This window comes from Rana temporaria, chromosome 3, assembly GCF_905171775.1.
Source record: "Rana temporaria chromosome 3, aRanTem1.1, whole genome shotgun sequence".
Lineage (NCBI taxonomy): Eukaryota > Metazoa > Chordata > Amphibia > Anura > Ranidae > Rana > Rana temporaria.
In genome coordinates, this window is record NC_053491.1 from 71,926,889 (window position 1) to 71,952,937 (window position 26,049).

The 26,049-nt window shown below is 42.3% G+C and overlaps 1 protein-coding gene across 1 annotated transcript in view; it reads left to right on the plus strand.

Annotated features, from left to right (window-relative positions):
• The window catches only part of TEX9 (testis expressed 9), a 94,358-nt gene that overhangs the window by 48,399 nt on the left and 19,910 nt on the right, over positions 1-26,049 (plus strand). The window contains exons 9-11 of the mRNA XM_040342739.1: positions 5,143-5,316; positions 13,768-13,902; positions 22,463-22,597. Coding sequence (XP_040198673.1) covers positions 5,143-5,316; positions 13,768-13,902; positions 22,463-22,597 — 444 coding nt within the window. The remainder of the gene's footprint in view (positions 1-5,142; positions 5,317-13,767; positions 13,903-22,462; positions 22,598-26,049) is intronic.

Sequence of the window (26,049 nt, forward strand, 5' to 3'; positions counted from 1 at the left end):
CTACACCTTTGTCTTAAAGGAGAACTCTAGTCACTAAAGCCGGCCAAAGATGGTTTGAATCTCAGCCGTTTTCAGCAGGGAACAGCCGAGTCTTAAACCATCTATGGGTAAGCCGATTGTACCCAAATCGATCCATTAATTGACTTGAGTACAAGCCGCATATTAAAAAAAAAAATCGCATCATCTATGGCCTGCCTTAAAGTAATATTTCAGTGATTTAAAATTTCCTTTTTTTTTTTAAATAACAAACATGTCAAACTTACAGCTCGTTTTGCACAGAGTGGCCCCGACCCTCGACTTCTGGGGTCCCCCTCGCAGGTCCCCCCCGCATCAGATAACCACCCTAGGGGATGCGTTCTCCAGGGGGGGGGTTTCCTTGCTGGTGCGCTCCCGAGTCCAGCATTTGCGTTCATAGATGAGAATGCTGGACTCGGCCCTGCCCCCCTGCGCCCGCGTCATTGAATGGGAGCCAATGGCTGCGCTGCTAGCAATCTATCCAAGAGCCGAGACCCTGTGCAGAGAGGGACAGCCTGTCCACGCTGTGGGAAATATGGGGCTCAGGTAAGTAAAATGAGGGGCTGGGGGGCAGGTCACTACCAGAAGTTTTTTCACCTTAATGCTTACGATGCACAAGGTGAAAAAACACGAGTGTTTGCAACCCCTTTAAGCCCTTTGTGTTTTTTCTTTTAAAATACCAAACATATCATACTTGCTTGCTGTGTGCAATGGTATTGCACAGAGCAGCACCAGTACTCCTGTTCTTGGGGTCCCCCACCGGCACTCCTGGCTCCTCCTTCTCAGCGATTGCCCCCATAGGAAGCCGCTGCCCATGGTGCACTCATGCAGGCTCGCTCCCGAGACTCCCTGTATGTGTCCATTGACACAAACAGGGCAGCTCATCCCTGCCCCTGCTCGCTCGTAACAGAATGTGATTGACAGCAGCGGAAACCAATGGTGCCCAAAATGAAGGTTTCCTATTTAGAATAACAATGTTAGTAAAACAGCAATATCAGAACTGATTCAAACATACAGTTTGTAGTGAATGTAGATTTGCAAAAAAATGGGATAAAGGAATATTCCTGAACTTTGTTTTATCTCATGGTTTCTGTGAAATTGTGTGAATGCATCAATGCAGTGCAATTTATCTCAGCTTGCAGAGCTTGGATTCATTGAATGAGTTTACAAACAATTTAAATATTGCAGCATATACAGCCTCATGCTACATAACTAAGCTCCATTTCATGTTGAATAAACTAAATTATTAATGTATGTTAACTAGAAAACTATCTTTTAGATAGATTTTTACTCCAAAAGCATTTCATTAAAATAAATGTAATAAAGATTTAAAAAAATTTTTTAGTTTCTTCCAGTTGTCAAAAGATCCAGTTCTAAATTGTAAATGAAAAGTGCAGAATTAGTGGTTACAAACTGTCCATTCACAGCACACTAAACTAAGTTTCATAGGTTCAAAGCAAATATATATGAAAAGCCTGGCACTCTAATTATTAATTGGTGCATTTTTGGTTAATTTTCTTTTTAAATTGCCTGTGAGTGAAAACTTTTGTTTACAGAGCATTGTATTAGAAATATTTTACTGCTTTAAAACCAAAATGTACTGTATATACTAGCCCTCAAAATTTACACTCGCATTGTGCGAGTAAATTTTGAGGGCTGGCGAGTGTGGGCTGCCTGGGAGCAGGGGGGGGCGAGCAAGGAGAGGAGAGTCGTCGCTGCCTGGTTGTTTAGAAAGCGGGGAAAATAACAGCTTTCAATTCAATAGCTGTGTTCCCCAAAAACATGCGTCATATACAGCCCCTCCCCCTTGTACGGGCACTTTGATAGACAGATCACCCGTCCCAGGATTGGACGGGTGATCTGTCTATCAAAGTCTCCCGGAAAAGGGGGGAGGGGCTGTATATGACGCGCGGCGGGGAAAACAGCTATTGAATTGAAAGCTGTTATGTTCCCCGCGGTTTGAACAACCAGGTGGCAGCAGCTCCTCTCCTACCCAGCACCGGTAGGCTGCAAAATGGTGGAGGACTCTGGCTGCAAAATGGGGACATTTTGCTTCACTGGGCACACATGCTGCATTGATAGACATGGACAGGCTGCGAATTTTGGGCACGAATAAAGTTGTTGTTAATATTTATTTTTATAACTTAATTCTGCATAAAACATTTAAGTGTCATTTCATGAGATTTATGATGGCGTGTCTAGGGGTGGGAGTAGGGGCGGGACATGGTAGGGGTTGGGCGGGGCAACTGGTGGCGAATAACCCTTGAGGGCTGGCTAGTAGCTCAGGACTTGAAATTTTGAGCCCTGGTATATACTATAGTTATCATCCAATGATACACATCTCATGTGAGAAAACTGACCTTTATTTGGGATCTCTTCAGGATACAAATGGAGACAGATTTAAAAGTGGTTGTAAACCCTCACATGTACCCAGTGAAGTGACTGGCATCAGTTGATACAGAGATTAAACAAATCCTCCTACATAAGTTGTATCTGTCTGTCTGCAGCCACTTCTTCTTTACATCCAAAGTGCTGAACTTTAAAGCTTGTCTGAGGAATAAAAAAGGAGAGCTCTGACAGCTGATTGGAGGGATGGGACAAACCCCCTTCACTCAGCACACAGGAACAGAGCTGAGGCTGTCAATCGGCTGCAGATCCCTCCCCTGTCACCTTTTTTCTCTTGGTGTCAGAAAAATTAGTCAGAAGTGATGCATGCTGATGGCAGGGGAATGAAGTGACACTTAGTGCTCCTAACTGACACAAGTACACACAATAAAGGGATGTGCTTTTTTTTCATTTTTCATGTTTGAGGTTTAAAACCACTTTAATTTTAAATTAATGCAGTGGTAATATAAAAACTTGAGTAAGTTAAAAAAAAAAAATGCATAATAATAAAAAAAGATGAGCTGTGTTTTATTAATCACTTAAGGACCGCCTCCTGCACATATACGTCGGCACATCCATGTACAGGTACGTCCTGTACTAGTACCCAGCCGTGGGTCGCGGGCGGCGCGCTCCCGCGACCCGGTCCGAAGCTCCGGGACTGCAGGACACGCGGCCCCGATCGCCGCTGGAGTCCCCGGAGCTGAAGAACGGGGAGAGCCGTGTGTAAACATGGCTTCCCCGTTCTTCACTGTGGCGGCAGCATCGATTTTTATAGGGGGACACAATCGATGACGTCAGACCTACAGCCACACCCCCCTACAGTTGTAAACACACTTCAGGTCACACATAACCCCATCAGCGCCCCCTGTGGTTAACTCCCAAACTGAAACTGTCATTTTCACAATAAACAATGCATTTTTTGTTGTGAAAATGACAATGGTCCCAAAAATTTTTCAAAATTGTCCGAAGTGTCCGCCATAATGTCGCAGTCATGAAAAAAATCGCTGATCGCCGCCATTAGCAGTAAAAAAATTTTTTTTTTATAAAAATGCAATAAAACTATCCCCTATTTTGTAAACGCTATAAATTTAGCGCAAACCAACCAACGTTTATTGCGATTTTTTTTTTTTTTTCTTACCAAAAATAGGTAGAAGAATACGTATCGGCCTAAACTGAGGGAATTTTTTTTTTATATATATTTTTGGGGGATATTTATTATAGCAAAAAGTAAAAAATATAGAATTTTTTTCAAAATTGTCACTATTTTTGTTTAAAAAAATAAAAACCGCAGAGGTGATCAAATACCACCAAAAGAAAGCTCTATGTGTGGGGAAAAAAGGACGCCAATTTTGTTTGGGAGCCACGTCGCACGACCGTGCAATTGTCTGTTAAAGCGACGCAGTGCCGAATCGCAAAAAAGGGCCTGGTCTTTTACCTGCATTTTGGTCTGGGTCTTAAGTGGTTAAAACAGTTCACAAGTAAAAGCCTTATGTCCTTAACAGTTTAACAATTATTTAGGTAAATAAATTAATTGCAGAATTACTGTCAACTTAACTGGTGCATACTGAAGCTAAGTCTGAACTGCAGGAATTATCTGTTTTGCATACTTGTATTGGTCCAGATTGGCACAATGCAAGTACAGTGGAACCTCAGATTGCGAGTAACGCGGTTAACAAGCGTTTCGCAATACGTGCAATATTTTTATTATTTTTTTTAAACCTGACTCGGTTTGCGAGTGTTGTCTCGCAAAATGAGCAGGATTCAAGCCTCTGCGGTGTGCAGTACCGCATGTGGCCGAGGTGCGGGGACACCAGACCCGATCAGAGCCATTTCGAAATACTCAAACACTGGAAAATAAAGCCTTTCCGAGGGCAGCCGAACGATCTATGAGTATTTCCAAGGCTCTCCGGTGCCCCCCCACCTCTGGCCAAATGCGTTATTGCATACCATAGAAGTCAATGTGGAACAAATTATTTTCGTTTCCATTGACTTCTGTGGGGAAACTCGCTTTGATATGCAAGTGCTTTGGATTACAAGCATTCTCCTGGAACGGATTATGCTTGTAATCCTAACGGATGGACCACTTTGAAAGCTGAATATCACTGTAGTAGTCAATGATGGCCATAATCTTCTGGGTCCTGCTCAGGTCATGTGCATGTGGCTTCCCTTCTGCACACACAACACAGGGGCTTACTTGTGTTCAGTGAATACAAGGTGTTCTCTGATTGATTGGGTAGGTGAAAGGCAGTAACATCCCAATTGCCACTAACACTGTAGCGTTAAATAATGCAGTGATTGCCAGCTTCCCCATTAGCCCATCAGGTAAGAGATGCACATACTTGCGTTGTATCAATCCGGACCAATGTAAGTATGCAATACAGATAATTCCCGGAGTTCATATGTAATTGAGCCATTCACCAATTTTTTTTATTTTTTTCCTTATAAATGTACGACTTGTTTTTGGAAACTTGCATGTAGTTTTTCTGTTTGGTGGCATTTATTTCTTAGAACGCTTGGCTAATCCTGCGTGTTCAGTCAAGCCTCTCACTGTAATTGGCAGAGAAAATGGTATCGGGAGCTAAAAGTAGTGCATTGTAGCTTGTAATACATGTCTGGAGAGCTGAATTAGCACAGTATAGCATTACAATCTTTAACCCTATTAACTGTTGAATTTTTTATATATTAAATAATTATGTTGCTTATTGGCCACCGTTAATGTTGTTTTTTTTATGTAATCAACAGGATGATGAAAATCGAACACTTCTGGCTCGTGTAAAAGAACTGGAGGAGGAGCGTGTACGACTACAGAGAACGGCAAACGTACAGCAGACCCAAGCAGAGAAGTATAAAGCTTTATCTGAGGAAGCAACTAAAAAAAATGATGGATTCCAGCATCAAATTTTCTCACTAGAAAAGGTACAGTAACATTTAGCTGCACTTTTCTACAAGACTTACTAAGTAAAAACAAAATACATAAATTGTCTATGTTCAAAGTGTAGTGCCTATTGCAAACAATGAATCCATCTTGTACTGGTCTGACTTCAGTAAAGTTCTGTGATGTACTACTCTTTGCATTTAGCAGATTGCTTCCCTGCACTTCTTATTGAACACTCGAGGAACACTCAAAACCGATCGTGTGTGGGCCCCATCGGTTATTTATCCATAGGGTAAAAAAAAGCAATCTTGTTTTAAATTTAACCAATGGATACCTAACCGATCGGACAAAACCGATCGTTAGTAGGCACGACCATCTGTTAAAAATCCACGCATGCTCAGAATCAAGTCGACGCATGCTTGGAAGCATTGAACTTCGTTTTTTTCAGCACGTCGTTGTGTTTTAAGTCACCACGTTCTGACACGATCGTTTTTTTAACCAATGGTGTGTAGGCACCACTGACCATCAGACAGTTCTCATCGGATGGACCGATCGTGTGTACGCGTCATGAATCCTATAGAAAATGTATAGAGGGAGCTGAAACTTTGAGTTGCCAAGAAACCTTAAGGATTTAGAGAAAAGAAGAGTGGACTGAAATCCCTCCTGAGATTTGTGCAAACCTGGTCACCAACTACAAGAAACGTCTTACCTCTGTGCTTGCCAACAAGGGTTTCTCCACCAATTACTAAGTCATGTTTTGCTTGGGGATCAATTACCTTTTTCACTCACTGAACTGCAACTTAATTTATAGCACTTGTTTTATGTATTTTTGGTGGATATTCTGTCTCTATCATTTAAAATACACCTATGATATAAATTATAGACCCTTCATTTCTTTGTAAGTGGGCAAACTTACAAAATCTGCAGGGGATCAAATACTTATTTTCCCCACTGTATATTGATTATACATCACTTTGTTTTTATGTTGTGCTTATCACTCAGTTGCAGCCCGTGTGCAGACACATAATGGCCATGTGAGGCACATCATCTCTTATACCCTAGTTCTCTTTTATTACTGATGACGATTTCTTAATTATCTATTCACCTTGTATCATAATCTCGTAAAGAAGGGTTAATCGGGTATAATTCCATATTTCATGCACAGCACTGCTAGCTCCTTGTGCTGTCATAGTAGCTAAATATTACAATACAGATGAAGGTTAAAAGCAACTTATTCCCTCAGGGATGGGAGTGAGGAGGAATATGAGGTCATTTTCTATTTTCTTGCTTTTGAAATATTAGCTGAAGTAGGACCTTGGAAGAGAGTCGGTAGGACTTGCTAATAAGAGATGATGTAATGATACCCATGATGTTCTTGCAGTACTTAAGAAGCACATGATGAGAATACAAATTCGTAATGGGAGTTTTGGTGGGGAGGTTGACGTGCATATTTTTCACAAAAAAACACACATTTGGATTTTAATATGCAACTTTATTGAAGTAAGTAATTTGCTGCAAAGAAGCTATTAAAATATATTTTTGGTATTTTTGAAAGCAAACATTATTTGATTACTTCATTTGATTAATACATTTTTATTACAGTGTTTGCTAGCCAACGGCTGTGTTGGTTCTACTGGAAATGTTCTAAACCATGCTGGATGTTGGAATTCGTTATTGGAAACTTACATTTCAAAACAAGTTAGAGATGCAGTGATGTATCCTAGCCTTACCCATTTTTTTTATATTTTTAATAGGTCTGTTACTGATTAAAATTTTCGTATTCGATTAATAATTTTTTTTTAATCGATTAATTGACTAATTTTCATTAATTATAACGCACATACATTTTTCGGATCACCACCATATATAGTCCCCACTGAAATGCCCACAGACATCTCCCCACTGTAATACCCACAGACATCTCCCCACTGTAATACCCACAGACCTCTCCCCACTGTAATATCAACAGACCTCTCCCCACTGTAATACCCACAGACATCTCCCCACTGTAATACCCACAGTCCTCTCCCCCACTGTAATACCCACAGTCCTCTCCCCCACTGTAATACCCACAGACATCTGCCCCACTGTAATATCCACAGACATCTGCCCCACTGTAATATCCACAGACATCTGCCCCACTGTAATATCCACAGACATCTGCCCCACTGTAATATCCACAGACATCTGCCCCACTGTAATATCCACAGACATCTGCCCCACTGTAATATCCACAGACATCTCCCCCACTGTAATATCCACAGACATCTCCCCCCCCCCCATTGTAATATCCACAGACATCTCCCCCCCCATTGTAATATCCACAGACATCTCCCCCCCCATTGTAATATCCACAGACATCTCCCCCACTGTAATATCCACAGACATCTCACCCACTGTAATATTCACAGACATCTCACCCACTGTAATATTCACAGACATCTCCCCCACTGTAATATTCACAGACATCTCCCCCACTGTAATATCCACAGACATCTCCCCCCCACTGTAATATCCACAGACCTCTCCCCCACTGTAATATGGTCCACATCTCCCCCATTGTATAGGAAGATTAGTGCTTGCTTAATCTTACTAGAGAAGCTCTAGACTCACCTAGGCCACCGCCGGGTGTACCAAGATGGCTGCCGCTATGGGAGCTAGGCCGAGGCAGTAGCGGAGCTCCGTGGGTCACGTGGTTTGCCGATCTGCATATGGTGATCCGATCGGATCATTTACGATCCGTTGCACCACTAGTACCGATCAAAAGAATTTTGATCGATCCAAAAAAATAAAGATTAATCGAGGAATTAATCGTTAATTTCCGCAGCCCTAATTTTTAATATGTAAGATATGGGTAAAGCGTTGCTAAGAATTTTGATAAGGACAAGCAAATGTATGGAGGGCTCATCTATAACATTATTTAAATAATAAATCGCTGTACTATAGAGGTTAAAGGAGCATAATTTAAAGTCTGCCTTAAATCCTAATAAAGTATACATTTTGAGTTGTATACCTTTACAGACAGATGAAGACACTGCACACAATGACTGACAGGTTGCCTTTGCAACTTTTAATTTCTATTTTAATCGATTGGAGTTGTAGCATTGGAATATATAGAAAAGTTACCCCAGAAAGGTATCATGATTGCAAGCTACCACCTGATAAAATTCTTGATGGCTAAATAGTGGTGTGAGGCTACTATCTTATAATGATATATTATTACTTTATCTGGGCTATAGTGTCTGTGCTACAATCAAGTATATAACGATTTCAGAAATACCTGAAATATTGTTCTGTGCAGACCTTCTATAAATATTGTAAACATAATTATTTATTTTGTTACTGTTTCTTTTAGTAATTTTAGTTTGCTGTCACTAGAATATAAAGTACCAAGTGGTTTTTAACCACTTGCCTACTGGGCACTTTCACCCCCCTTCCTGCCCAGGCCAATTTTCAGCTTTCAGCTCTGTCACATTTTGAATAATAATTGTGCAGTCATGTAGCCAAACTGAATTTGTATCATTTTGTTCCTACAAATAGAGCTTTTATTTACTGATGTGCGCTGATGAGGCTTCACTGATGGACACTGATAGGCTGCACTGATACGGAGCCTTAAAGTATTCATGCCCCTTACAATTTTCCACATTTTGTCATGTTACAACCAAAGACGTAAATGTATTTTAGGGGGATTTTAAGTGATAGACCAACACAAAGTGGAACATAATTGTGAAGTTAATGGAAAATTATAAATTTAATTTTTTTTTACAAATAAATAACTGAAAAAGTGTGGGGGGCATTTGTCAATACTTTGTAGAACCACCTTTCACTGCAATTTACAGCTTCAAGTCTTTTTGGGGATGTCTCTATCAGCTTTACACATCTAGAGAGTGATGATTTTTCCCAATTTTTTTGCAAAATAGCTCAAGCTCTGCCAAACTGGATGGAGAGCGTCTGTGAACAGCAATTTTCAAGTCTTGCCACAGATTCTCAATTGGATTTAGGTCTGGACTTTGACTGGGCCATTCTAACACATAAATATGCTTTGATCAAAAGCATTCCATTGTAGCTCTGGCTATATGTTTAGGATCGTCCTGCTGGAAGGTGAATCTCTGCCCCAGTCTCAAGTCTTTTGCGATCAGACATTCCGACAACAAAATCGTGGATTTTTTTTCGATGGTATGTTCGTTCAAACTTGTCTTGCATACACACGGTCACGGTTTCGTTGTCGGAAAAATTGAGAACCAACTCTCAAACTCAAATTTGTTTTATCCTTGTGCATCATCTGAGGATGTTCACTTCACTGGGTATGTGTGAGGGTTTACATCCACTTAAGGTAAACTGCCCAGTTTAAAACCACAAATGTGTTCTAGACAAATATGTTCTTTGCAGCTTAGTGAGGACCTGACTGCTAAAAGAGACCCGTTGTCTGCATATAAGTCTTATTGATTTTTTCCCCCGGGTTTAGAGCCTTATTTATCCACAATGTTACATACTTACCTGTTATGGAGAGGCGGATGTCAGAGGCTTTGTGTGGCAGAAGATCCTATGTATTCCGTCAGTGTGCTTGTGTAGCTGTGTAGCATAATCCTCACTGCTCAGCAGAGACCATTCCATCAAGACCTAGTTATTGGTTACAGAGGCCCGCTACTGAAACAGCAGTTTCTTTACTATGAAACATCTTCTGTAAGGTCCCTAAGCCCTCGTTCACATTAGAGCAACTTGTCATGCGATTTCACAGGTTAAGTCGCACCCTGTTGTTGGCAATGGTCATGTTCAAATCGATGCGCCGCCACCTTTGCATTGCCGCATCAATTTGAAAAAGTAGTTCCTGCACTACTTTTGGCGATTTCAGGTGTGACTTGTATAGACATCTGTGCATGAAGGCCGCACAGATATCTTCAAAGTCGCACCTGAAGTTGCACTAACATGCGGTTTTGAAATTGTGTGATTTTAGATGAAGTTGCACAATTTCAAAGCTGCATTTAATGTGAACGAGGGCTAAAGGTATGTTCACGCTACATGCAGTGACCTGCTAGGGCACATGTAAAATTGTTGTGTTGTATGTACTCTGTTGCTGGTGCTAGGACCTGGGTCTGAAGCTGCAAACTTTAATGTGTCTTGCGATATTGCTTCTTGCTGAACCACTTGGGATGCCAGACAGCTGCCTGGACAATTCCTTAACCACTTGACCACCAGGCCTATTCTGGCACTTCTCTCCTTCACAATTTTTTTGCTAGAAAATTAATCAGAACCCCCAAACATTATATATTTTTTTTAGCAGACATCCTAGGGAATAAAATGGCAGTCATTGCAATACTTTTTGTCACACCGTATTTGCGCAGCGGTCTTACAAGCGCACTTTTTTGGGATAAAAATCACTTTTTTGAATTAAAAAATAAGACAACAATACATTTTGCCCAATTTTTTTATATATTGTGAAAGATAATGTTATGCCGAGTAAAATGATACCCAACATGTCACGCTTAAAAATTGCGCCCGCTCGTGGCATGGCGTCAAACTTTTACCCTTAAAAATCTCGATAGGCGACGTTTAAAAAATTCTACAGGTTGCATTTTTTGAGTTGCAGAGTAGGTCTAGGGCTAGAATTATTGCTCTCACTCTAACGATCGCGGAGATACCTCACTTGTGTGGTTTGAATACCGTTTTCATATGCGGGCGCTACTCGCGTATGCGTTTGCTTCTGCGCGCGAGCTCGTCGGGATGGGGCGCTTTAAAAATTTTTTTTTTGGTTTTCTTATTTATTTTTATTTAGTTTTATAATTTTTTACACTGAAATAAAAAAAAAAAAAAATTGATCACTTTTATTCCTATTACAAGGAATGTAAACATCCCTTGTAATAGAAAAAAGCATGACAGGTCCTCTTAAATATGAGATCTGGGGTCAAAAAGACCTCAGATCTCATATTTAGACTTAAATGCAAAAAAAATAAAAAAAAAAAAAAAAATGTAATTTTTTCAAATGACAAAAAAAAAATGTTTCTTTAAGAGGCTGGGCGGGACTGACGTTTTGACGTCACTTCCGCCCAGCAGAGCTATGAGGACGGGTGAAGGAGATTTCTCCTTCAGTCCCGTCCCCGCTCAGCTGCCGGACACATCCGATCCCCTCCGCCGCTACCGACGGCTCCGGTAAGTGGCGGAGGGCGCGGGAGAGCGGCGGGAGGGGGGGGGCCCCTCTCCCGCCACCGATAACGGCGATCTCCCGGCGAATCCGCCGCGGAGACCGCCGTTATCGTGTACACCACCGCCCCCTGAAAAGATGAATATCTCGGTTGTGGCAGCAGCTGCTGCCGTTATCGAGATATTCAACTTTAAAAACAGGACGTCTTTTTGACATGGGGCGGTGGTCAAGTGGTTAAATGATCTTACCTTGAACTCTGTTTTTCTTGAATCTTGAACTTGTTGCTCCTCCCATGAACTTTGTGATTTAAGCTATGTCTCTGCACTTCCTGTTTGCCAGATTGTTATGCTCTCTCACTCTTTTTGCTCCTGCTGCAATCCGTATCTTCGCTACCACTCGTTTGCAACCTTTGACTTGTTTATTGACTACGCTTCTTCTTATCCCTTACCTACTATATCTGCTACTGGACCCTGGCTTGTTCACCTCCTGGTGCAGAAAAACCCATCTCCACCATTGGGAGCTCTGATGAGCACCGGTTTAGTATTATACTCCACACCTCAGGTGAACCCATGTCATTGGCCATGACCTGCTTCTGTACTTACACAGCTGGTTGGTGGGTGCCTCTGTACTGCTATAGCTACTGGCCTCTGAACCTGACTTCAAATCATGACAGCTGGTGTGATGTATGGTCTGGAAATATGCAGCCCACCACATAGTTCACTAGTGTGAACAAGCCTTAAAGCTATAGGGCAGCAGGAGGAGAAACATACCATGTTGTCTGACAATGATTAGCTTAAGGCAGTGGGTTCTTGTCTATTTAGTCTTAGCTGATCTTTTTCTTTAATCTGTTGTTTACAGAAATCAGTTGTTCAAGCTCAAGTTTTATGAGCAACTGAATAAGTCATTCTACTTCCTATCTGTTGTGTTCAGATGGGTTACCTGGAGTCTCAAACAAAGATGGTGTCCTAAAGCAAATCACTTCTGCTGTGTTCTTGCTTTAGAATATCCATAAGCTCTATGAAATATGTCAACGCAGACAGTTTGTTTTTCTTTAAGCCAGGGCTCGACAAATCCCGGTCGCCAGGTCGCCATGGCGACTAGAAATATTTTTTTTTTTTGTGAGATGGCACCATCTGGTGGTGAGCCGTTGGTATTACAAGTTATTACCACCAGATGTGTAAGCTGGTGCCATCTGGTGGTGGCCGTTGGTATTACAAGTTAAGCATTACAAGTTAAACAGCAATTCTAATGTAATTTTTCACTATTTTCACTGCCATCTTCTTCCCTCTAATTAGAACCCCCAAACATTATATATATTTTTTATCCTAACACCATAGAGAATAAAATGGCGATCGTTGCAATACTTTCTGTCACGCCGTATTTGCGCAGCGGTCTTACAAGCGCACTTTTTTGGGAAAAAAATACACTTTTTTAAATTAAAAAATAAGACAACAGTAAAGTTATCCCCAGAATTATTGCTCTCGCTCTACCAATCGCGGCGATACCTCACAGGTGTGGTTTGAACACCATTTACATATGCGGGCGCTGCTCACGTATGTGTTCGCTTCTGCGCGCAAGCTCGTCGGGACGGGGCGCGTTTTCTGGCTCCTAACTTTTTTAGCTGGTTCCTAGATTTGTCAACCCCTGCTTTAAGCAGCGTATGGAAGGTACTGCTGTAAAAATAAAACTCTGAGAGCCGGTTCACACTGGGGCGACCTGGGATCTGACTTCAAGTCGCCCCAAGTTGCGCGGTCGAGAAAATGAATTAAAGTGAATGGAGCCGTCTTAATGTACACTACTGAAGTCGCTCCGACTTCAGAAAAGGTTCCTGTACTACTTCAATCCAACTTGTAGGGAACTTGTACCCATTGATTTCAATGGAAGTCGCCTCAGAAGTCGGATCACTGTCTTAACTGAAGCAACAATACAGGAAGATAACATACATTTCTCAGGCAAACCTCTCCTTCCCACAGAGCTGATTGTTGTTTGATTGGCCACTGGAAAGCCTCCTGTCCTGGAGGCGACCTGAAGTTGCCTTGTAAGTTGCTGATGATTCATACTCAAGTCGTGTCCAAGTTGCCTCCCAAAGTCGTGCTGGAAGTCGTGTTGCCCCTGTGTGAATGGGCTCTTGCGTAGCCTATAGCTGCTACAGCATAGGAAAAAACAATCTTGATGAAGGCAAGTCACCACAGTGTGTAATATATATGCATGTTCTGTAGCTGGTATGCCGGTATATTATTATCAGTCATATATTATTATCCGTCATTAGTGATATTAATGGTCTGTTACTGTCATACAAATCTAAATAATTTTTTCTCACTTCTACTATGAACATTTCGCTTTTTTAATATAGGAATTGGAAAACTTTAAGAGAGCACAGAAGCAGTCTGCCACTAACCAGAGTGCCGTCGAGGTTCGCTTGAACAGAGCCCTTGAAGAAGTTGATAAATATAAGATGGAACTCAATAATCTAAAGCAGAGTAATAAGGTACTCATTTCCTCTTCTTACTTTGTTGGTCTTTAAAGCAGAACTACCACATCATTGGTGGATTATGTCACAAAGTGTCATAGTGTTACTGCTGACACATTTGTCACCTTTTTATTCCCATACTATTATCTATCGGGTGCCATTTTTTTTCCATGTAGCTCAACAACTAGCATAGGTAGTTTTACTGGCATTTTCTTTTAATTTTATATAACATAGCCCTTACTGTTTTAATTGCTCTAGCTCAAAGGTCTCCAAACTTCAGCCTAGGGGCCGGATGTGGCATTTTGCTTGCTCTTAATCCAGCCCTTGGAGCACTATTCCTTTGACTGACACCAACAATGGGGCATAATTCCTGCCATTGATACCAACAATAGGACACAATCCCCAATGCCTCGTACACACGATCGGAATTTTCGATGAAAAAAGTCAGACGGAATTTATTCATCTGCTATTTCGACCGTGTGTATGCCCCATCGAACTTTTCCGTCGGAAATTTCGACGGAATTAGAAAGAGAACGTGTTCTCTTTTTTTCCCGACGGGAAATTCCGTTTTGTCTGTATGGAACTCCGACGGAGAAAAAAACATGCATGCTCGGAAACAAGTCAATGCATGTTTGGAATCATTGAACGTAATTTTTCTAGGCTTGTCGTAGTGTTGTACGTCACCACATTTTGGACGGTCGGAATTTGGTGTGTCCGTGTGTATGCAAGACAGCTTGAGCGGAATTTTGTCGGAAAAACCCGTCTGAGTTTATGCCGACGGAAAAAACAATCGTGTGTACGGGACGTTACACTAACCCAAACAATAGGGCACTATTTTTCCCACTAATATCAATGATGGGGAACTATTCCTCCCAATGGCACCAACAGCAGTGTAATATACTTCCCACTGGCACCAGTGAAAGGGGCACTATTCCTTCCTCTGATACCAACAATGGGGCAATATTCCTCCCTCTAATACCATGGGGCATTGTTTACTCCCAATAATGCCAGGGAATTATTTACTTACACTGGCCACAGTCTGGCCCCCTTAACGTCTGAAGGACAGTAAACTGCCCCCTTGTTTAGAAAATTTGGAGACCCCAAGTCTAGCTGGATGCACCACCTTTCAGTGGATTACAGTGGGGGAGATGTCTGTGGATATTACAGTGGGGGGGGATGTCTGTGGATATTACAGTGGGGGGAGATGTCTGTGGATTACAGTGGGGGAGATGTCTGTGGATTACAGTGGGGGGAGATGTCTGTGGATATTACAGTGGGGGAGATGTCTGTGGATTACAGTGGGGGGAGATGTCTGTGGATTACAGTGGGGGGAGATGTCTGTGGATATTACAGTGGGGGAGATGTCTGTGGATATTACAGTGAGGAGATGTCTGTGGATATTACAGTGGGGAGATGTCTGTGGATATTACAGTGGGGGGGGGGGGAGATGTCTGTGGATATTACAGTGGGGGGAGGGAGATGTCTGTGGATATTACAGTGAGGGGGGAGATGTCTGTGGATATTACAGTGGAGGGGAGATGTCTGTGGATATTACAGTGGGGGAGATGTCTGTGGATATTACAGTGGGGGAGATGTCTGTGGGTATTACAGTGGGGGAGATGTCTGTGGATATTACAGTGGGGGGAGATGTCTGTGGATATTACAGTGGGGGGAGATGTCTGTGGATATTACAGTGGGGGGAGATGTCTGTGGATATTACAGTGGGGGGAGATGTCTGTGGATATTACAGTGGGGGGAGATGTCTGTGGATATTACAGTGGGGGAGATGTCTGTGGATATTACAGTGGGGGAGATGTCTGTGGATATTACAGTGGGGGGGAGATGTCTGTGGATATTACAGTGGGGGAGATGTCTGTGGGTATTACAGTGGGGGAGATGTCTGTGGATATTACAGTGGGGGAGATGTCTGTGGATATTACAGTGGGGGGGGAGATGTCTGTGGATATTACAGTGGGGGAGATGTCTGTGGGTATTACAGTGGGGGAGATGTCTGTGGATATTACAGTGGGGGGAGATGTCTGTGGATATTACAGTGGGGGGAGATGTCTGTGGATATTACAGTGGGGGGAGATGTCTGTGGATATTACAGTGGGGGGAGATGTCTGTGGATATTACAGTGGGGGGAGATGTCTGTGGATATTACAGTGGGGGGAGATGTCTGTGGATATTACAGTGGGGGAGATGTCTGTGGATATTACAGTGGGGGAGATGTCTGTGGATATTACAGTGGGGGGAGATGTCTGTGGATATTACAGTGGGGGAGATGTCTGTGGATATTACAGTGGGGGAGATGTCTGTGGATATTACAGTGGGGGAGATGTCTGTGGATATTACAGTGGGGGAGATGTCTGTGGATATTACAGTAAATAAATGTAATTAAAATGAAAATGAAAACCTAATGTATATATGAGTGAAACTAAAAACAACCCTTTTCACTTGTTCAGCACTCCATTTCCATCAGGAGGGTAGGTCTAACAGCTTAAAAGACAACACATGTACCTAAAAAAGGAGAGGTGTGAATGCAGCCTTAAAGGATCAGTTAAGGCTGATAACTTATTTGTTGTAATGGCTGTAGAATTAAAGGATAGGTTCACCTTTAGGAGCATGGTACATGTTACACCTGTATTTAGGGTGTATCCTGTAACATGCTTCTTCTTACATGGCTCCCACTGCCAAAACCCCCTCTATGCAGGGCTCTGCCACACAGCTACTGTACATCATTGATTCACAGCAATCTGTGAATGAGGAAACTACAAGTCTCATCTTCCACCTTCCACCACAGCAGATGGCTTGTAGTTTTCAATAAACTGAGAGGGGGGGAGCTAATGAGTGTTCCCATAATTAATTCACAAGCTTTCAAACTGAAAGTCCTACAGAGGTACAGGCAGAAAGCTGTAGGGAGTGTCTGCAGGAGCCTGACTTTGCATCTATGATCCACTGATCGTGGGTGCAATGCATGATTTTTTACCACAAAAATGTATCTATTTATAATTTTTTTTCACAAAGGTGAACTTGGCCTTTAAACCATGTGCCAATTTCTGTGTTGTGAGTTCCTGGGTATGCACTTTTGCTTTACCTTTGAGGGGTTCTCTTTGTTGAATTTCTTATGCACTTCTAGGTGGCCAACTCTGGAAGTATAGCAGGGATATCTCACTGGTTAATCCAAGACCAATAAGAACGGACTCTTACCACTTATGTATAAAATACAAATTTTGAGTAGATTGACTTCTTAGAGCTGAACTCCCGGAAAAGTAAAACTGCTCCCCTGCACGGGTCAACTGCTCAGGGTGTCTAAGTTTGGAAAAACGCTTTTACTTACCTGATTCTCTGCTCCCACAGCCTCCTCTATACTGCTAGGCTGGGCCCAGCAGTCTGTTCTTCCCTACACTCTGGCAGTCTAACGTCCTCTGATGTCACACTGATGTGCACTGGACATGAGGATGCTGAGAAACAGTTAATGCCAGAGCATGGGGGAGCACTTTCTGCTGGGGAAACAGGATCTGGTAAGTTGTCCCCCAGAGACAAGCAAGGAGCATTTTTACCTTTTTTGGATTTTGGCTTTAAATTGCTGCATGTAGACCAGTTACCATTTTCATAGATTTAGCTGTAAAATGTCACCATCCTTTATAAGAATAAAAAAAATGTTTTTTTGTTAAAGCGGACTTCCAAAAAGTGAAACTTCCACTTTAGGAACTCCTGACATGCCACATTTGGCATGTATTTTTTTTTTGGGGGGGGGGCAGCGTTTTGACAGGTACCCAGCTTCCTAGGCGTCTGGGGCGGAGATTGCCTGGCCATTCAGGACACACAGTGCAACATGCGCAGTGCGCACCTGGCTATAAAGCCACAAGCTGTCACAGCTAGGTGCCCCCCACCCTTGTGATGTTGTCACTGGGGAAGAGGCAGAGGAGTGAGCTTTCAGGGGGGGGGGGGGGTGTGCGCATCGCCAGATCGTGGGACAGATTAGTGCGTGCTTATTAATAGTCAACATCTACACTTTTTGTAGCTGCTGACTTTTAATAAACACAGAAACGGCTAGAACTCCACTTTAAATCAGTTTAGTGTCCTTAAAGTGGAGTTCCACCATAAATATAACATTACATCAGTAGTTTTAAAAAAATGTCATTAGTCCTTTACAAATTTTTTTTTTTTTTTTTTTTAGATGCCTTCAAAGTGTTGTTGCTAGGCAGAATAGTTAATCTTCCCACTTCCTGCACCTAGGTGCTTAATGCTTCCTAACCTACACCGCATAGACTCCTGGGAATGTAGTGGGTGTAACTTTCCAGGAGTCTGTGCATTCCCCAGTCTCAAAGAATCATGTGACTTGGACAGCACAGGTGCTGAAACCTGATCTGATACTGCTTGTGCAGCACTGAGCATGTGCGAGATTTGCAAGGCTGAAATCCAGGAAGTCATACAGTCTGGCTTCATGATGCACACACTTAAGATGGCCCCAGTCAATTTCTATTTTATAAAGTGTCTAAATGCTGTAACAACCTAACAAAACGGACCTTAGTTTACAGACTAACTTTACTAGAATACATTAAGCTTGTGTATTACAGGGATATTTATATTTAAAAAGTGAAATTGTGGCCAGAACTTCCGCTTTAAGATTGTATCTAGTTCTTATCCTTGACCTGTGACCCTCCCGTATATTAGCTGAGGTATAAAAATGTTTGTTTCATAATTGCTCCAGATGTGTATTGTGTGTGTGACGTCTACAAATAAGACAAAAGATATCCAGCTGATCCACCAATAAAGCAGATGCCTGGCTTTAATCTGTGTACAGATTGCATTTTCCCGTAGTTGTCTTTGTCTAATTTGTCAGTGTAACATACAGCAGAGTCTGAGGCTTATAAATTGGTTTAAAGGGGAAAAAAAAGGATTACAATAGATATGGTAGAATAGCATAAAAAAAAGTACAGTAAAACCTTGGTTTGAGAGCATTTTGCAAGATGAGCAGAATGTTTTAATAAAGATTGCCTTGATATACAAGCGATGAGTATAACAGAGAAGAGAGGAGCCTCTAAGTGTAGCAATATGATTACATTTAACCACTTAACGACCGCCCACTGTATATATACGTCCTGTTTTTAAAGATGGATATCTCGGTAACGGCAGCAGCTGCTATCACAACCAAGATATCCATCTCTTCAGTGAGCGGTCCTGTCAACGATAACGGCGGTCTCCGCGGCGGATTCGCCGTGAGATCGCCGTTATCGGTGGCGGGAGAGGGGCCCCCCTCCCGCCACTTTCCCGCGTCCTCCGCCGCTTACCGGAGCCGTCGGTAGCGGCGGAGGCGATCGGGTCCTTTCAGCTGCTGTGTGGGGATGCGAGTGAGGGCAAGATGGCCCCCACCCGTCCCCATAGCATTGCTGGGCGGAAGTGACGTCAAAACATCAGTCCCGCCCAGCGTCTTAAAGAGACATTTTTTTGTTGTCATTTTTTCAAATGACAAAATTTCCATTTTTTTTTTTTTTTTGCATTTAAGTATAAATATGAGATGTGAGGTCTTTTTGACCCCAGATCTCATATTTAAGAGGACCTGGCATGCTTTTTTCTATTACAAGGGATGTTTACATTCCTTGTAATAGGAATAAAAGTGATAATTTTTTATTTTTTTTATTTCAGTGTAAACAATTATAAAATAAATAAGAAAACCCCCCAAAAAAAATGTTAAAGCGCCCCGTCCCGACAAAATCGCGCGCAGAAGCGAACGCTTACGCGAGTAGCGCCCGCATATGAAAACGGTGTTCAAACCACACAAGTGAGGTATCGCTGTGATCGTTAGAGCGAGAGCAATAATTCTAGCCCTAGACCTCCTCTGTAGCTCAAAAAATGAAACCTATAGAATTTTTTAAACGTCGCCTATGGAGATTTTTAAGGGTAAAAGTTTGACGCCATGCCACGAGCGGGCGCAATTTTTAAGCGTGGCATGTTGGGTATCATTTTACTTGGCGTAACATTATCTTTCACAATATATAAAAAAATTGGGCCAAATTTATTGTTGTCTTATTTTTTTATTAAAAAAAGTTAATTTGTTCCCAAAAAAGTGCGCTTGTAAGACCGCTGCGCAAATACGGTGTGACAAAGTATTGCAATGACCCCCGTTTTATTCTCTAGAGCATGGGTCTTCAAACTATGGCCCTCCAGTTGTTCAGGAACTACAATTCCCATCATGCCTAGTCATGTCTGTGAATGTCAGTGTGTTACAATACCTCATGGGATGTGTAGTTCTACAACGGCTGGAGGGCCGTAGTTTGAGGATCCCTGCTCTAGGGTGTTAGAAAAAAATATATATAATGTTTGTGGGTTTTAAGTAATTTTCTAGCAAAAAAAAAACTGTTTTAGTCTTGTAAACACCAAATCGTAAAAACACCTTCTGTCCTTAAGTGTGATGGCACAACATTTAGCAACATATTGCTACACTTAGAGGTGCCTCTCTTCTCTTTTACACCCTTTTATAACAATTTAAAAGCATGGCATTTGGATTATTGAGCATTTTGGCCCTTCGAGGTAAAACACACAGGTGTGAATGGCAACTTATGGTATTGATACAAGCCATTTTAACCAGGGCTTTTTTTCCTCCGAGAAAAGGTGCAGGAGCCCATCACCTTCACGTAGGTTACTCTAGTCTCCGCCCCTACCTGCCCATAGAACTGCCCACTTTAGAGAACATGGAACCAAGTATAATTTGGGGGGCTATTAAATTAATTAATTTGTATGGAATTTGTTAATAAAAAGCAAATGCATGAGCTCATCACTACTGTACAGCTCCAAGCGACCATGTGAATGAGCCCTAATGCCTTGTACGCACGATAGGAATTTCCGTTGGGATAAACTCCGACGGAATTCCGCTCAAGCTGTCTTGCATTCACACGGTCACACCAAATTCCAACCATCAAGAACGATGTGACGTACAACACTACGACAAGCCGAGAAAAATGAAGTTCAATGCTTCCGAGTATGCGTCGACTTGATTCTGAGCATGCATGGTTTTCTCTCCGTCGGAGTTCCACACAGATGAACGAATTTTCCGATAGAAATTTTTTCCATCGGGGAAAAAAAGAGAACATGTTCTCTTTCTAAGTCTGTTGAAATTTCCGAAGGAAAAACTCAGATAGGGCATACACACGGACGGAATATTCAAAGAAAAAATTCTGTCTGACTTTTTTTTATCGGAAATTCCGATCGTGTGTACAAGGCATTAGAGTTTGTTATTGCAGTAAAAGCAGTAATAGATCCCTCCAGCAAGAATAGATCCCTCCGGCAACAAAAGACAGCCCCCTATATCCAGCAACAATAGACACGTTCCGCCAGAAAAAAAGCCCTGCATTTAACACTAAGGGCCAGGTTCACATAGAGATACGATGATGTATCTCCTGATACACCGTCGTATCTCTGAGTTTCGTTGGTCGTATCTATGCGACTGATTCATAGAATCAGTTACACATAGATATGCCTAAGATCCGACAGGTGTAACTGTGTTACACCTTCGGATCTTAGGAGGCAATTCCAGGCCGGCCGCTAGGTGGCGTTTCGGTTTATTTACGCGACGAATATGCAAATGAGGAGATACGCCGATTCAGAAACGAAGGACTGCCCGGCGCTTTTTTTTTACGTCGTTTGCGTTCGGCTTTTTCCGGCGGATAGTTACCCCTGGGTCTATGAGGCGCAACCAATGTTAAGTATGGCCGTCGTTCCAGCGTTGCGATTTAAAAAATTTACGTTGTTTGCGTAACTCGTCCGTGAATGGGGCTGGACGTCGAAACCAATGACGTCCTTGCAGCGTCATTTAGCGTAATGCACGCTGGGTAAATTTGCGGGCGGCGCATGCGCTATTCGATCGGCGCGGGAACGCACCTGATTTGAATAATACACTCCCCCTAGCCACGGAATTTGAATTCCGCCGGGGCATTTACGATACGCCGCCGCAAGTTTTGAGGTAAGTGCTTTGTGAATTACCCACTTGCCTCAAAAACTTGTGGCGGCGGATCTTAAATCAGATAGGTTACGCGGATCTAAAGATCCGCTAGCCTATGTGAATCTGGCCCCAACAGTGTAGCTGTTGGTAGCTTTTATTATTGGTACAATGGTAGCTTTTATTTATGTATTATTTATTATTATTAATTACAGGTACATAGGATATATATATATATATATATATATATATATATATATATATATAATTGTACATTACCATCAGTCCCTGCCCTCAAGAAGCTTACAGTCTAAGGTTTCTAACTCACAATCTTGCGTACACATACTAGGGCCAGTTTAGACAAGAGCCAATTAACCTACCAGCATGTCTTTGGAGTTTGGGAGGAAACCGAAGTACCCGGAGGAAACCCACGCATGCACAGGGAGAACATGCAAACTCCAGGCAGGTAGTGCCATGATTGGGATTTGAACAACCTGACATTCGAACACTGATAACCCTAGTGCTGTTAGGCGGAAGTGCTAATTACTGTGCTACCCATGTAAAAATCTTTATCCCAAAAGTTTAGAAAAAAGGAAAAGAAAAGCTCACTAATGTAGCACTGCTCCTTTCTCCCAGGATACCGCTAATCAAGAGCGCAGAAAGATTGATGAACTGAAACTGGAAAACAAGAAGCTGGAAAAACAAAAAGCAGATTTGATGGCTGGATTTAAGAAACAACTTAAACTTATAGACATTTTAAAAAGACAAAAGGTGAGCGTGTTGTATATCCTTTTTCTGTTTGTAAACCAAGCTGTGTTCTACTATTCAGGGAAATACAATTAGCGGACCTCCAGCTGTTGCAAAACTACAAGTCCCATCATGTCTCTGCTTCTGGGTGTCGTGCTTGTGGCTGTCAGTCTTGCTATGCCTCATGGGACATGTAGTTCTGAAACAGCTGGAGGTCCGCTAATTGCATTATATGCTGTCTGAATCTAATCTACACGTATAACATAATTCTAGTATACCGTATACCGAGAAAAATGAAGTTCAATGCTTCCGAGCATGCATCGAATTGATTCTGAGCATGCGTGGTTTTCTGCTTTTAACATGGGCCGGCATATAACACGCACCCCAAGTTTAGGAGGGAAGTTTAAGGAAGTTTAAAATCCCCTTATCAGTGTCCATCTGCAGCCTTGCACAGCATCCATCTGCAGCCTTGCCCAAAATTGTAGCATGATGTCTTTTTAAATTTAGCGTCGCCGATATACACAGAGCCGGATGTCCTGTGTATTCGGCTCCTCTCGCAGTCCTGCCTAGTCCCGCCCCTTGGCCCGGCTCCTTGATGGACACAACAACGGTCCAATGGCGGGATGTAAAGGCTAGGAGGCGGGACTGGGCGTGACTGCGAAGGGAGCCGTGCCTAGGTACACTCGGCTCAGCTCGGTCTATGTCGGCGACGCTCCTCTTGTAATGCTTAGTATGGCATTACAGTCAACTGCCAATACTTCTCTTGTTTGTCTCCTCACTTCCCAGCCAGAGGTTAGAGAATGAAGGAGGGAGGACCTGTTCTTCCTCTCTGTGCCACCTGGCTTGTTTATAGATTTGGGGAGAACATCGAATTTCTGCAAGGTTTATATTGCTGTCTACGTCTCCTTTTAGGAACTTTTTTTTTTACTTCTTGTTCTGGGAATGGAAGTTGGGGGAAGGGTACCTACTGTATATATAGCAGTAGAAAATGCAGATACTCTACTCTAATAGAGACTGCTCTTTTTCTGTAAAATTAGGATTTTTGGTTTACCTGTAAAATTATTTTCTTTGAGTTCATCACAGGACACAAAGGACTTAATATTAAAACCCCATTTGCGACTAAGGGTAAAACAAATAGAAATGCCTAAGCACAATTTTGAAACTTTGACATGTGTTATTAAAACTGTACCACATTTTTTAGTACAAATTGGGGTTTCTTTTGGTGGTAAATGTTAATGGGCATCTCCTGATTTATTTATTTTTCACACGGACACTGATACTAAAAAATAAATAAATAAATTGGTCCAAAAAAAAAAAATACTGACACAAACACTGACCTAGATCAAACCTTGATCTCTGTATATTTTTTGTATTTTTTATTATTTATTACATTTTTTACACACATTTTTTTTTCTCTCTCTGCAAGGAGAGAGAAGGATACTAATGCCCTGTACACACGACCGTTTTTTCCATCGGAATAAAGGTGGATGGTTGTTCCGATGGAATTACGCTCAAGCTGTCTTGCATACACACAGTCAGACCAAATTCCGACTGTCAAGAACGCAGTGACGTACAACACTACGACGAGCCAAAAAAATTAAGTTCAATGCTTCCGAGCATGCGTCGACTTGATTCTGAGCATGCGTGGTTTTTAGTGCGTCGGAATTCCATACAAACTAATGGATTTTCTGATAGGATTTTTTTTCTGTCGGAAAAATAGAGAACATGTTCTCTAAGTCCGTCGGTATTTTGGACGGAAAAAGCCGATTGGGCATACACACGGTCGGAATATCCGATGAAAAGCTCCAATCTGACTTTTTCCATCTGAAATTCTGACCGTGTGTACAGGGCATAAGTGTCTCTCCTCCATTTAGAAAGAAAGAAAACACATCGATACCGGGAATCACTCTTAACATCAATTGAAAGTTCAACATTCTCTTAAAAGGGAATTTGGTATAGTGGTTTGCAAGGATTTGAAACAGTTCACCAACGTTTGACAGATGCCAGATAAAAGAGCAAATTCCATATTACAATCCTCTCCTAGCAAAGTAAAACGGGATGTTGGATATAGGAAATGGATTGTACCATTTCTTCTGAATTCAGACATGGATTACAGTTCCATGTGCATCTTGATACTGCATATGCTGCTTGCACAAATGCTTCCTGGAGACACAGGAGTTATTTACAAAAGGAAAATCCACTTTGCACTACAAGTACAAAGTGAACTTGAAATTGCACTGAAAGTGCACTTGGAAGTGCAGTCGCTGTAAATCTGAGGGGTAGATCTGAAAGAAGGGAAAGCTCTGCTGATTTTATCATTCAATCATGTGCAAGTTAAAATGCTTTTTTATTTTCCTTGCATGTCCCCCTCGGATCTACAGCGACTGCACTTCCAAGTGCAATTTCAGTTCATTTTCAAGGGCACTTTGCACTTGTAGTGCAAAGTGGATTTGCCTTTCGTAAATAACCCCCACAGTCCTGCTTCCTAAATGTCCTTTAAACACTACATGAATGCCGCTATGATGTTTGATAGTTTTCTAAATAAAACTAAACTATTATAGAACTACCCGTATGTGTGTGTGTATATATATATTAGGGCTGTGGAAATTAATTCCTCGATTAATCGTTAATTTTTTTGATTGATCAAAATTCTTTTGATCGGTACTAGTGGTGCAACGGATCGTAAACGATCCGTGATCCAAACGGGTCACCATATGCGTATCGGCACACCACGTGATCCGCGGAGCTCCGCTGCTGCCTCGGCCATAGGAAAGGCCACTGCTTGGCCTAGCTCCCGGAGCGGCGGCCATCTTGGTCCACCCGGCGGTGGCCTAGGTGAGCCTAGAGTGGCGTGCTGACGTCATCACCCGGCCTCAACTGCTCGTGTTCGGCCGGCTTCTCTGGTAAGACTAAGCAAGCACTAATCTTTCTATACAGTAGGGGAGATGTGGACCATATTACAGTGGGGGAGATGTCTGTGGATATTACAGTGGGGAGATGTCTGTGGATATTACGGTGGGGAGATGTCTGTGGATATTACAGTGGGGGAGATGTCTGTGGATATTACAGTGGGGGAGATGTCTGTGGATATTACAGTGGGGGAGATGTCTGTGGATATTACAGTGGGGGAGATGTCTGTGGATATTGCAGTGGGGGAGATGTCTGTGGATATTACAGTGGGGAGATGTCTGTGGATATTACAGTGGGGGGAGATGTCTGGATATTACAGTGGGGGAGATGTCTGTGGATATTACAGTGGGGGAGATGTCTGTGGATATTACAGTGGGGGAGATGTCTGTGGATATTACAGTGGGGGAGATGTCTGTGGATATTACAGTGGGGGAGATGTCTGTGGATAATACAGTGGGGGAAGATGTCTGTGGATATTACAGTGGGGGGAGATGTCTGTGGATATTACAGTGGGGGGAGATGTCTGGATATTACAGTGGGGGAAGATGTCTGTGGATATTACAGTG